The sequence below is a fragment of the Astatotilapia calliptera genome, chromosome 17 (assembly GCF_900246225.1).
Source record: "Astatotilapia calliptera chromosome 17, fAstCal1.2, whole genome shotgun sequence".
NCBI lineage: Eukaryota > Metazoa > Chordata > Actinopteri > Cichliformes > Cichlidae > Astatotilapia > Astatotilapia calliptera.
In genome coordinates this window covers 18,851,294-18,863,345 of record NC_039318.1, presented here as the reverse complement: position 1 = coordinate 18,863,345, position 12,052 = coordinate 18,851,294, and the positions used below count along the sequence as shown (strand labels likewise).

The window sequence follows — 12,052 nt, the reverse complement described above, 5'->3', positions numbered from 1 at the left end:
TGTAAAATCTTTGTCTCGTTCCTGTTTCTATCATTTAAGAAACATCTCTAAACTGCGACATATGGTCTCTTCAGCTGAACTGGAAAAACTCATGCATTTGTGTCATCACGCTTAGATTACTGTAATTCCCTGTTTACTAGCTTGGATAAATCATCTCTCTCTCTCCTCCAGGCAATACAAAACGCAGCAGCCAGACTACTAACTCGTTCTACCAAGCGTGCCCACATTACTCCCATCTTATATTCTTTACATTGGCTCCCAATAGAGTTTAGAATTCGCTTTGAAACTCTTGTTTTAACATACAGAGCACTAAATGACCAGGCTCCAGATTATTTATCCAAGCTTCTTAGAAAATACACTGCTGCTCGTCATCTCCGCTCACAGACTCAGAGTCTGGTTGTTCCCCGTACACGACGGAAGACAAAAGGGGACAGAGCCTTTCAGTCTGTTGCACCAAGGCTGTGGAACAGTTTACCACTACAATTACATTTGCTTGACTCTGTGGATTCTTTTAAAAAACAGTTAAAAACTTTTCTGTTCAAACAAGCCTTTTGTTGTTCTATTCATTTTATATATATATTTTTACATTATTTACATTTGATCTTTTACACTGTATATGTCTATTGATTGTATTGTTTATTTTAATATTTGTGTACAGCGCTTTGTGACTGTCTGTCTGTGAAAAGCGCTTAATAAATAAACTTTACTTACTTACTTACTAATCTTTTGACATCCAGACCTAATTACCGGTGCGGTCGGATGAGAGCCAGCACTGGAACGTTGAGCTAAGCCGGGTAGCGCAGCCGCGGTTAGTGTTTCAAGATTGTGAACGTGAGAGAACAGTTTAGTTACTGTATGTTTGTTTTCTCGCCTGTCTCCAGGATCCGGGGAACAGAGGAGCAGCGAGAGACGGAGTTTTGGATTATTATTGCACTGTCACGCTGGGAGAAGTCACCGTGCTCTTTTTGATTACAGTCGAACTGTTGCCTTGTTTTCACTGTAAATAAATTCACCATCACTTCGCAAGGACTCTCGGACCTGAGTCCTCTAATTCCATCCACCATGACAGTTGTAGTGACTTTACTCCTTTCAGTGCCACTTTAAGCTTTTAAAAACTTTACTTTTAGGTTAGTTTGAAAAAGTTTCAGTGGGAAGTTTAGTCTTTTGTGTGTTATTATTGGAGTATTTAGAGTAAGAAAAGGCTTTTAACACTAAATGAGTGACAAACACAGGTTTATCACTGAGTAAGGCCCCAGTCACACAGGCCGAGAGAGCAGTCCATAACATTTAGCAACCTCTAGGTATGAGGTTTCCCTGACTGGTTGGCAAGTTGTTGCTGGAGGTTGCTGGCAGTCATTGTGAAGTCAGTCCCGAACAGGGTCACTAAAATCTCCTGTGATAGCTTTGTTCACTAGCACACTGTTACAGATTCGTGTAAGTGCATGTGAGACACCAACTGTTCACAGACTGGTATAAAATGTGGAAAAAGTTTGATGTAAACCAGAAACTGAGAACACTTGCCTTTAATGTAAAAGTTTCAAAAGGGTCAGCTTGTAACTAAAACCAAGAAGTTTGACCATATTACTCCGGTTCTTGCTGAGCTGCATTGGCTGCCTATCAAATACCGTATTCAATTTAAAATTTTGCTGCTTACTTTTAAAATTATCAATAATACTGCACCAACCTATCTTAAGGAACCTTTAAACCCTTATGTCCCTGCCAGGGCTTTAAGGTCATCCTCGCAGTTATTGTTAGTTCAGCCCAGATCTCGGTTGAAATCTAGAGGCGATCGATCGTTTGCCTTTGCTGCACCTGAGTTATGGAACAGCCTCCCGATTGGCATTCGGGAGTCTGATTCTATTTTTTCTTTTAAAGCACGCCTTAAAACTTATCTTTTTGAACTTGCCTTTTCTACCCGTTAAATGCTGACTGTTAACTGCGACCTATTGCATTAACTTTTTACTATTCCTGTATTCTTGGTGTTCTCTATCATGCGGCACTGGGTCTGCTATAATCTATGTGCTGCAGTCCATTTTATTAGTGGCTTTCTACTGTGAACATTGTCTGCTGTTCTTATTATATTTGATATTAATGCTCTTAACTGTATTATTTTATTGTTTTTTTTGTAAAGCACTTTGGTATGCCTAGGCTTTTAATGTGCTCTATAAATAAAGGTTGTTGTTGTTGTTGTTGTTGTTGTACTTTGAAGGAAAACGGTGTCCATTTGCAGTTTTACTTTTCACAGCTTCACTGCTGCTTGGTGAGCAGTTGGCAAGTGTTTGCAGACAAGTTGGCGTCTTCCATGCAAATGAAAGGTGACTGCAGCATTTGGACTGCCAGCAACCACATTTTTCCTAGTGCTCCTATTTACCAATGGTTATGAGTCTCTCAGACTCTTGAGACAGCATTATACATTTCAAAATAGCAAACAAGTTAATGTCACATGGTTAACAGTCACATGACTGGAAACCTGAATCTTCCCTGATTTGACACCTATTGTTCAGGTGAGAGTAAAAAGGTCATGGAGCTGTGCTGACATCACAGTAAATCGTAGCCATGGAGTTACTCATACCTACCCTCCATATTTTCCATAAATCAAGATATAGCTACTTTTTGACAGCTGGCTAGCTAACCACATGACGTTTTCATGTCAGATGATATTTAAATATTTACTGTTAGTTTAAAAAAGAGAAGGAGTGAAGAAAGGGGAAGATGTCCAGGCAGAGTGCAGGAAGCTACAGAAGAGATGCGTCATCACAGGAAAGACGGGATAAAATCATGACATCAAATCTTCTGTTAAAGGACTTTGTTATAAAGTTTGATGCTTTCATTATTCAGCTGTTAAACAGTTTGAACTTCTCAAATATTTTAAATATTTCAGGTTTAGTGTTTGTTTTAATATGAAGTCGGGTAGTAAATCATCATCAGCGCACATCTGAGGTGAAACTCATCAGTCATTAACTCGACTTCACACTTTAGTGGCCAGAGAAGGTCTGAGGTCATAAACCTGTGAAAGAAGCACACGTGAAGGCTGTGAGTGCAGTTTGTAATAAATGACAGTTTATTATAAAGATTACAATCTGTTGCGTTGCAGAGCTCATCAGTTGTCATCGTGTGCTCTTCGGTTTTTAGAAAAGGGAAGAAAAAACTACAAGTACACGCACACCACTCACTCCAGAAGAAACTACAAACATACTGTAAAAAGAGGAAGCTAGAAAGGGGGGGGGACCATAAAACCATAAACTTATAAGCAGGTGGAGATTTAAGAGGAGGGGGAGGAGGGTTTCACACGCAGGTTAGAAAGCCAGGATTCTCAGCCAATCAGCAGGAAGCTGTGGATTATTTTCCAGTTTTCCATTTTGGCTCATTCTTTCAGATTTATCCTGCTTCTATTGATCAATTATCACTTTATCACACAGATTTGGAAGAATCTGGAAGTTTTTAAGTTATCGCTTCAACGTTTATCTGCAGCACCCCCTGCTGGGTGGCCTCTGGTTTCTACAGTTGTCTAACCCTAAGCAAAAGAAATTCTGTTCTCAACCAACTTTTAACCAACAAATATGTGAAGTGAACATTTATAAATGATGGCTTTCTATTCCCTTCTGTTTTTGGACTGTAAAATCTCTAAATAAAAACTTCTCATTTTTTTAAACACAAAAATGTAAAACTCTGAACTCTTGAGTTTCCTTACTCTGCCGTGGGCGTGAACGTTACTGAACTTTGTGTATTTTCTGACACTTCATGGACATGAACGCTGGTAAAAGAGGCATGACCATCCTCAGCTACCGAACATCGAGGAACATAAATAATAAATATTAGAGGTTTAAACCACGGCTGAGGAGCTATGGTTTGATTTATATCCTCATTTTTCTCTTAGAGGAATTATTAAAAATCTTTTCATCACAGACCTGATTATAACAGTCAAATATAAATGACATTGTTCTGATAGGTTTACAGCTCATATTTAACCCTCGAGTGACCAAGTAGTGCCAAGTGCAAAAGTTTTGAGGCACTCACATATACATATGAATATGTGAGTGTCTATAAACCTTTGTCTGGTACTGTATATTAAAAAAATTAACTTGCAGGTATTTTTTTAGAGAAATAAACAATCTGAGCTCGTATTAAATAGCACAAAAATCACGAGGCAGCTTTTTTGTGGTTTTCCGATTGACTTATTATCTTTGTAGATGGCCGGAACACGCAAACACAAACTGTAGAACCAAAAATGACCAAAAGTACTTGGACAGGGTTTTATCTTGTAGACTGAATAACACTGTAATCCAGCTCACTTCAGATGTATTTAAAGTTACTGAATGGGATGGTTTATGAGCCCCGCTCTTTATTTACATGTGATTTAAGGATAGTTTTAATTATAAAACTGCTATGCCAATATGAGTGTCAATAAATGGTATTAGTGAGAATTTGTTTTTGAGATTTAACAGACACGTCTTTATTTATTGCCTAAGTAAAGTAAAAGTCATAGAAATGATAAAACTTTATTTGTATAATTACTGGCTTAATTATGGATAATTAATTATGTTCACACTGTGCGGTCTCAGTCTTTGTTCGGGGACGTCTTAAAACCATTAAAACACACACACAAAAAAATTCACATTTTTTCTTAAAAGAGTCCAAATCTAAACAGTTAGTGCAAAGTGGGATTCTGTAACTGAAATATAAGCACACATTACATCTTTGAGGCCGCAGGGACTGTGATTGGCTCTCGATAGCATCAGTTCCTCATACACGTTTCTGACTTTCCATCTGCTTTCAGTCACTTCATGGAAGAAACTCCACCACCAAAAAACTAGCTGGTGGTTAAGTAGAGTGATGCGGGGCGCATCACACGAGTATATAAATGTTGTGAATGTTGTCAGCGACCTACGTACTCAGTTGCAGGCTGTGCATGGATTCAATGACTGAGGCCTCACAGGGTTAACTGAAAAAAAAAATGACTGGAGCTGTTGTAATGACATTATTCAATGGTTTAATGAGGTGGTTCTGAAACCATGATGACGACAGTCAAATGACACGAAGCTGTGTTGAATAAGTAGAATAAGAGTGTGCTGATGCTCGTACAGTAACCTTTACGTAAACGTCTACTTGGATCTATTTTGTTGTTAATAACCAACAAAAAAAAGAAAGTTTGAAAAACAATAGTCTCACTGGGTGAGTAGAAGAATTGGTGCCACCTGCTGTTTAGCCCTACTTACATTTGATTGGCTCAAATAAGACAGAACTGATTAAATGTTGTCATTTCTGATTGGCTGAGAAGTCCTACGATGGGCGACTGACCTCATGTCAGGTGTAACAGAGCACAGGCGGGGACCCGAGGTCGCTGATCTGCTTCCAACCTGCTTCACTGACTCATTCTGCGCATGACTCTGTACAGTAGACTATCAGTAGTCCATTATAATATATACTACACATGTACAGAATACCTGACTCAAGTGATATTCTCTCAGTGTAAGCAGCCACACTGCAGGACTCTGAGCTGCAGATTAAACATTCAAAGACACTTTTGGTCCAGACCGGTTTGGCTAATCGATAAAACCAAAGGAAGCAATAATGATGACCCGAACTGAGTTTTTGTAGCTTTCCACACAGACCATCCACTGATTCTCTTTTTATTGTGTTTTATTTTAAAGCATTTCTGCAGAGCATCTTTCTCTGCTCAGTTTGCGCACAATAAGTACAACATCAATTGAGGGAAGCAAGAAAAGAATCAGGTACTAGCCATTTTCTTTTCTCTGCCACTTCTGTTTTTTGTTTTGTTGGTCACATTTTTTCCAGTGTTATTTCAGACTAGAGTCATTACAGTCTAGTCTGGATAACCAGAAACAGAAAGTATAGGCCTGATTTCCAGGATGTCTGTCGCAAGAGGAAGAATTACAAGAAGCCAGACTTTGGTCATCTGATTTCCCATCAGATGTGTAGCTTTATTTAAGTAGAACTGAAGGTTAAGATTGGATGAACCCAACGCAAAAATATCCTGAACTTAAGCAGAATTTTATTTTATAGTGTATTCAATTCAATTCAGTTCTATTCAGTTTTATTTATATAGCATTAAATCACAACAACAGTCACCTCAATAATGTAAGGTAATAGTACTGGTGAGTGTTTCTGTGGACAAAAACACTGTTAATTTATTGTATATTTAAATGTACGCACGTTTGATTTCTTCATTGAAAAAATGAAACCTGGTTTAATTGAAACTTGCACTGTTTCCAGATGGAGCTCAGTGTAGCTGCTTACAAGCTCTGAATATCTCATTAGATTAAAGACTTCATAGACTACAGCCTACCAAAATATTACTTTTTTAAATAAACTTTGTCTACTTTGTATTTTACACTATAGCTACATTTTATTCTACCATAATATATATTATACAGACCATATAGTCTACTGTAATGTGCTGTAAATAGTCTGTACATTCTATATTATTTTGTCCATAAAAGCATGTCAACATCAACTTGTAGAACTTTGGAAATCATGACTGCAGCTCGGCAGGTTGTTTGGGAACTGGACTTGGAAGGAAACGAGACAGAAGCAGTCGATCTGCTGCGGGAACAGGCACTGAAACTTCGATTGTGCTTTAGAGGGCGGCAAACGGAGGGATTCTTTTTTAAACCAAATTCAAATATTCAGAAAAGAAGGGGGCGATGTGACTTTAAGAAAATGTCTGAAATAAAATTCTATTCAAGTCTCCGGTATGTAAAGAACGCTGGTTTATAGGTTGGAGGAATCCAGTTTCCACCCACTTGCTGTTAATGTGCAAATGTAGAAAGACAGTGAAATAAAAAGGAGGCTGTTTGAGTTGTACTCAGGACTGCTCTATTTTAGTTTTCTGAATACAACACTACACTGTGTACATAAGCTAGAACATTCACTTTTACCTTGTGATGGAGCTAGGCTAACAGTTTCCTCCTGCTTCCATGCTTTGTGCTAAGTTAGGATAAACACAAAGCTCTCAATAAGTCTGTTTTCTCAGGGCAAGAGGTCAAAGTGATGGATTATAATAGTATCATTATTAGTGCTGTAGTAAAATATGAAACCTTTACTTATTTTGTTGTCATCTGTCTGATGTTGTGATGTTTAATGTGTGTATATAAACACATAATGAGGTAAACATGAGTAGAAGTAATCCCTGTGAGCCGAACACTTGGCCTTCAGAGTACACCTCACAAGCACTGGATGCCGCCCCTCGGCAGGCTTCCAGAAGTTAGCCAATAAGAGCAAAGTAGGCTGTCAAGGAAAGAGCCCGAAGATAAATTGGCTTGTTTCAGACAGGGTGAACTGAGGGCCTGTATAAAGACAGGAATGTTACTATGAAGATTATTTGAACTTTGACCTGTACAAAGCTACTCTGATCTAGCGCCAGTATAAAAATATAAAGGTCCCCTTTAACGGTGCGTTCACAACAAACGTGAAGCAGAGTTTTCACACGGTACGGATACGATCAGTCTGTTTAATAATACAGGCAAATCCACATTTGCTCGCATGAGAACCCATCAGCGGTGATCCTCTGCTGATACCAGTGAGATCAGAAATGAGGGAGGAGCTTATCGGCGCTGGTCGAGAACAGCTGGAGCTGAAAGGTTCGACTTTGCTTTTAGACAAAGAGGGAAAAAAAGGAGCGAGCTCGGAGGAAACAGAGTGTAAACTGTGAGGATGCGTTTCTGGAACTTGTTTGCAGCTTCGTCTTTATCCCGCTGGCTGCTCGGTGAATATTCACAGGTCACCAGTGTGGCTGATTCCACGGGAGGTGAAACTTTGCTTCACATTTGGCGTGAACGACACATCAGGATAAAGTGCGCCAGCCGGTTTCCATAAACTCTAACTTAGATAGCTTCCTGTAATTTTGGACAGTATCTCCAACTACATGAATTCTTTCAGCTTCTTTGTGATTAGATTCCACAGCAGGCAGATAAATTACTTATTTACATTTATTAGCAGCATATAAACATGTAGTTAATATTTGTAGTGTGTCATATATGTCCAGAGGTTTGTTCCAACTCAAATTGAGCTTTTGAGGAGCAACTACAACTGCAAGCAGAAGATTTTCTGTTATTTCTGGTGACGTGATGGCAAAAACTGCAATCCTGACTATTTTGATCAGCCGTGATCATAATTTGATTTAAACTCGATTACTTTGGAAACATCATGGATTTATTCAGTATTTGAACCCAAAATGTTTCAGAAATTTTCGGTTCATTTGAGTCTCCTTTCCTGTTATCTGAGATTACATTTTGAGTGACAGCTCTACAGATCAATATTTCTTTTTGTTTGCTTGATTAAATTGAATCCATCCAAATGGTGAAATATATCTTTATAAGAGTCCTGGTAAATTTCCTTTAGGGGAAGGCGCTAAATCTCCAGAAAAGCCATATCTTACACTGCTTATAATATCGTTCCCTGTTGCCTATCCATCTAGTGGCGCTAATACTTTATTACAAGTTTATATACTGCTGGTAAGTGTAAATATACATTCAATTTAATTAATTGCAAGAGAGTGATCTAGAGTCTGCAGCTGTGTTGGATACTGAAACTGCACAAAAATCCTTCACCTCTGCATTTCAACTGTGACTTAACATAAAAACGTTTCACGGTGAAAAATTAAATAAGATGAAGTAGAATTAAAATGAATGGATGTTAAGTCTTACAGGGGAACTCTGATGTAAACTCTGCGGTCAGGAGGAAACCCCACATATGGCAGGGATGAAAAATCCCCAGTATGGCAGGGAGGAAACTCCATTTATGGCCTGTTCCTGAAAGTCATTCTTTGATTAAATTTCAGGGGGCTAATTAATAGATATCAGGGTGGGGAAGATAAAGAGGGGAAGGAGGAAAGTATTTTCTGTACAGATGGCTTTAAACAAATAGCACCATGTACAGTAAGCCCTCAATAAGCAGGTTAGAAACCAGAGAGGTTTACAGTTGGAGCTCTGCTGCAGCTCTCCCTGAAACACATAGCACATCAGCACAAAGTCACACTCATTGACAAATCATTATGAATTCCAAAAACATCATCGAGATGACCTTGAAATTCAACTCATTGTCAAATCATAAGGAACTCAAAATCATTTTCCGGACTATTATAAACTCATCACCACCACATTATTGTTACTTGTTATTCATAAATTCTAAATGATCAGCTTTAAGATAGTATGAACTCAAAAATTAACACAAACTCGTCATGAGTGATTATTTGGGAAAACAAAAGTTAAGTCACAAAAGAAAAGGACGGACAAATATCCGCAGCTATAATTTCCTGGTGTTACAGTAGAGACTCCCAGTAGCTTGCCAGTCATCCAGCTCCGCTAGCAAAGGTCCAGCTAAACTCGTCTGGGGAAGCAGAACGGCACGAGGACACGACCCGTCTCGATGTGTTTGTAGTCGGATTGTCACATCAGCTCTTTGATCACCATTAGAGGCTGGCAGCAGAGCTGTTTGTAATGGTCCAGACCCGAATTCAGGTAATGCTTTCATAGCTGATGTTTCCAGATGTTTGAGTGTTTACTGTCCATCAAAAACTGTAACAACAAGCAACTGTTTGAATTTAAGCTGCAGCTTATAGTCTTCAAGAATCGTAATACATCATAAATTTTATTAACAGTTACTGAGTAGTTACCTTTGGATTAAAAAAAAATAATGGCCACTCAAATCTCTCGTAGCTTAAGAGCAGAGTCGTGTTGATAAGATTTTTCAGTTCCTTTCATTGTTCTGCCTTTCTCAGATGCACTGACTGTTATTTTTCATTTTTAAATCCTGGCTGTACAGAAGCAGCTGTTTCATAAGTTACATCACGGTCAGGGAAACTTTGATGGTTCCCAGTTTGTTCACATTGTGGGACTTACTGGTACATTTTAATTCTTAGTAAAATTTAGTGGCTTGTAGTGAAATTGTATACTGGAGAAGATTCTGCTTTTATAGGTAATGTTATCCCAGCAATTGGAAAGACTAGCAAACATGCTATCAGAGAACACTGACAAATCTGTCACAGTGTAAAACCGAGTCCAGCTGACAAGATTTAGTCAGTTCATTTGGTTGTTTCAATAGTTCAGCGACCAGTTTTCACATGTCTGTCATCGATATTTTCTATTAGTGTCTTCTGACATTTTATAATTCCCAGTTAAATGACTGAGTGTCCATGTCTGGGAATGTTAAATGTTTTAGTGTTTTTTGTTGGGGGTTTTTTGACAAAAAGAAAACTGTTTTGGACTAATACTGAGGTGGCGTATTTGAAAAAAATAATTCTCTGATCTTTAATATTCTGGGAAGCATGGACCTATTTTCAACGCCAAATGAAATACTGCAGTTGAACCTCATGATTTTCCTCATGACCACCTTTGTTGGTGTCAGATTGTTAATTTGTCTCTTAATCATTCATCACTGTACATAAATAAAAAAGGATTCAATTTCTCATTTAAAATATTAGCCTATAGTTCATTTGACTTAAAACTTTTGGTATAATCAAGAACATTGAGTTAACACAATGTTCAAGATTATTAAAAACATGCCATGCACATTTAATTTCATGTTAATTTTGTTTTAAATGAATCTACGCAACCATAAGTCAGTCATAACTCAGTGTGAAGTGTTTGGTTTGGTTGGGAGTTTTTATGGGGCATGCAGACATTAACAGGCAAACGAAACATCAGAGGTCTGCAGCTGCTACCAGTCCTTATGTTGCTGATCAAAGAGCTGATAAACCAGAAAACCTCTGGTCTAAGGTCTAAATATCAGTCACTGCTAAGATTATTCAATTCAAAGAGATGGCCTACTGTCTGACCAGAGGTCAGGGGGTCTGAGGTTACAGTTTAGGATATCTAAGAGGTGGGTGGTCAGAGGTGAGGGGTCAAGTGGAACCATCCAGCAGCTGTCGGAGTGCCCTCTCAATGTTGATCCGGTGTCCCAGCCTGGTGACTCCCAGCTCCACGTAGTCCTCTTTGGTGAGGGCAGGGAGATGGGAGCCTTCAATCTCGTGGTCCTGGAAGCGCTGGCGGTGTTCGGCCAGACCCACGCTCTCCAGCCAGTCACCCACATCGTATTTATTCCACAAGTTGAGGGGCCGCTGCCTCCATGGTCGTAGGGACAACAAGGGCCCACTGAGGACCGGGGAGGGGCAGGGCGAGGCATGGGGTGAAGGGGAAGGGGAACGGGATCTGGTTCGTGCACTGGCGCTTCGCATCACAAACCGAACCTCCTTTGGTTCTGAGGGGAGGCTGAGACTGGAGGACTTTAGGATGGTTAGACCGCGACCTGAGCTCAGATCTGGCCTTTCAGAGCAGGGGGCGGTAGTGGAGGGGAGTCCCACTGACCTATCAGAGGGCGAGGGAGAAGGAGAAGGGCTCCGGCGAGTGACAGGGTAGCGACTTCCAGGTCGGACTGTATAGGAGGCGCCATATCCTCTCTGGGAGATGGTGTGAAGTTCACCGAGACTGGAGAACAACCTGCAACACAGCAAATAGAATGTTTAGTTATGAGTTAAACACAGTGTAAATGATCCTTTGTTAAGCTTTATAATCATTAGTTACAGCTTCCTGTCAAGTATTGTATTCTTATGTGAAAGTTGTGGCAGATAAATTGTACATTATTCTTTTCAAATTTTGAAACAGTTGTTGAAGAGAACACCCTGCATTTTGACTGTCTAGATAAGAACCTTTGGTTCTGCAGGACTTTGGAAAACTACTTCAGGCTTCTTTCTGTTGAAAAACTGGGGCTAACGCTGGGCAAGCAATTTCATATCTTTGCTAATACTGATCATGTTGTACAGTCATGAAAATTCATGTGTAGCATTGTTTCACTGGAAGTTAAACCGTCAGATCACACCGATAAACCATTTTAACATAACTTGGTTTGGTTGTTTACATTTCTGTACAGAATATATGAAGATGGCTGTGTTTCTTGTGCTACCCACAAGAAACACAGAGATTAGGGTAAGATAAAATGTCCAATTTGATGCCTTGTCAAAGGCCAACATCCTATCATGTTTCGTGGAGTACCTCAAGGCTCTGGTCTAGGTCCTTTTTATTTTGCTAAGTACCTT

General features: G+C 39.3%; 1 protein-coding gene across 11 annotated transcripts in view; it reads right to left on the bottom strand.

The window, feature by feature from the left end:
- Positions 1-3,038: 3,038 nt before the first annotated feature.
- Positions 3,039-12,052, bottom strand: part of shank3b (SH3 and multiple ankyrin repeat domains 3b) — a 67,844-nt gene continuing 58,830 nt past the window's right edge. For 10 of the 11 annotated variants that reach the window (XM_026146315.1, XM_026146320.1, XM_026146318.1 and 7 more), the window contains one exon: positions 3,039-11,456. In XM_026146315.1, the coding sequence (XP_026002100.1) occupies positions 10,862-11,456 (595 nt within the window). In that variant the 3' untranslated portion in view covers positions 3,039-10,861. The remainder of the gene's footprint in view (positions 11,457-12,052) is intronic. The other variant, XM_026146324.1, reaches the window with a different exon arrangement.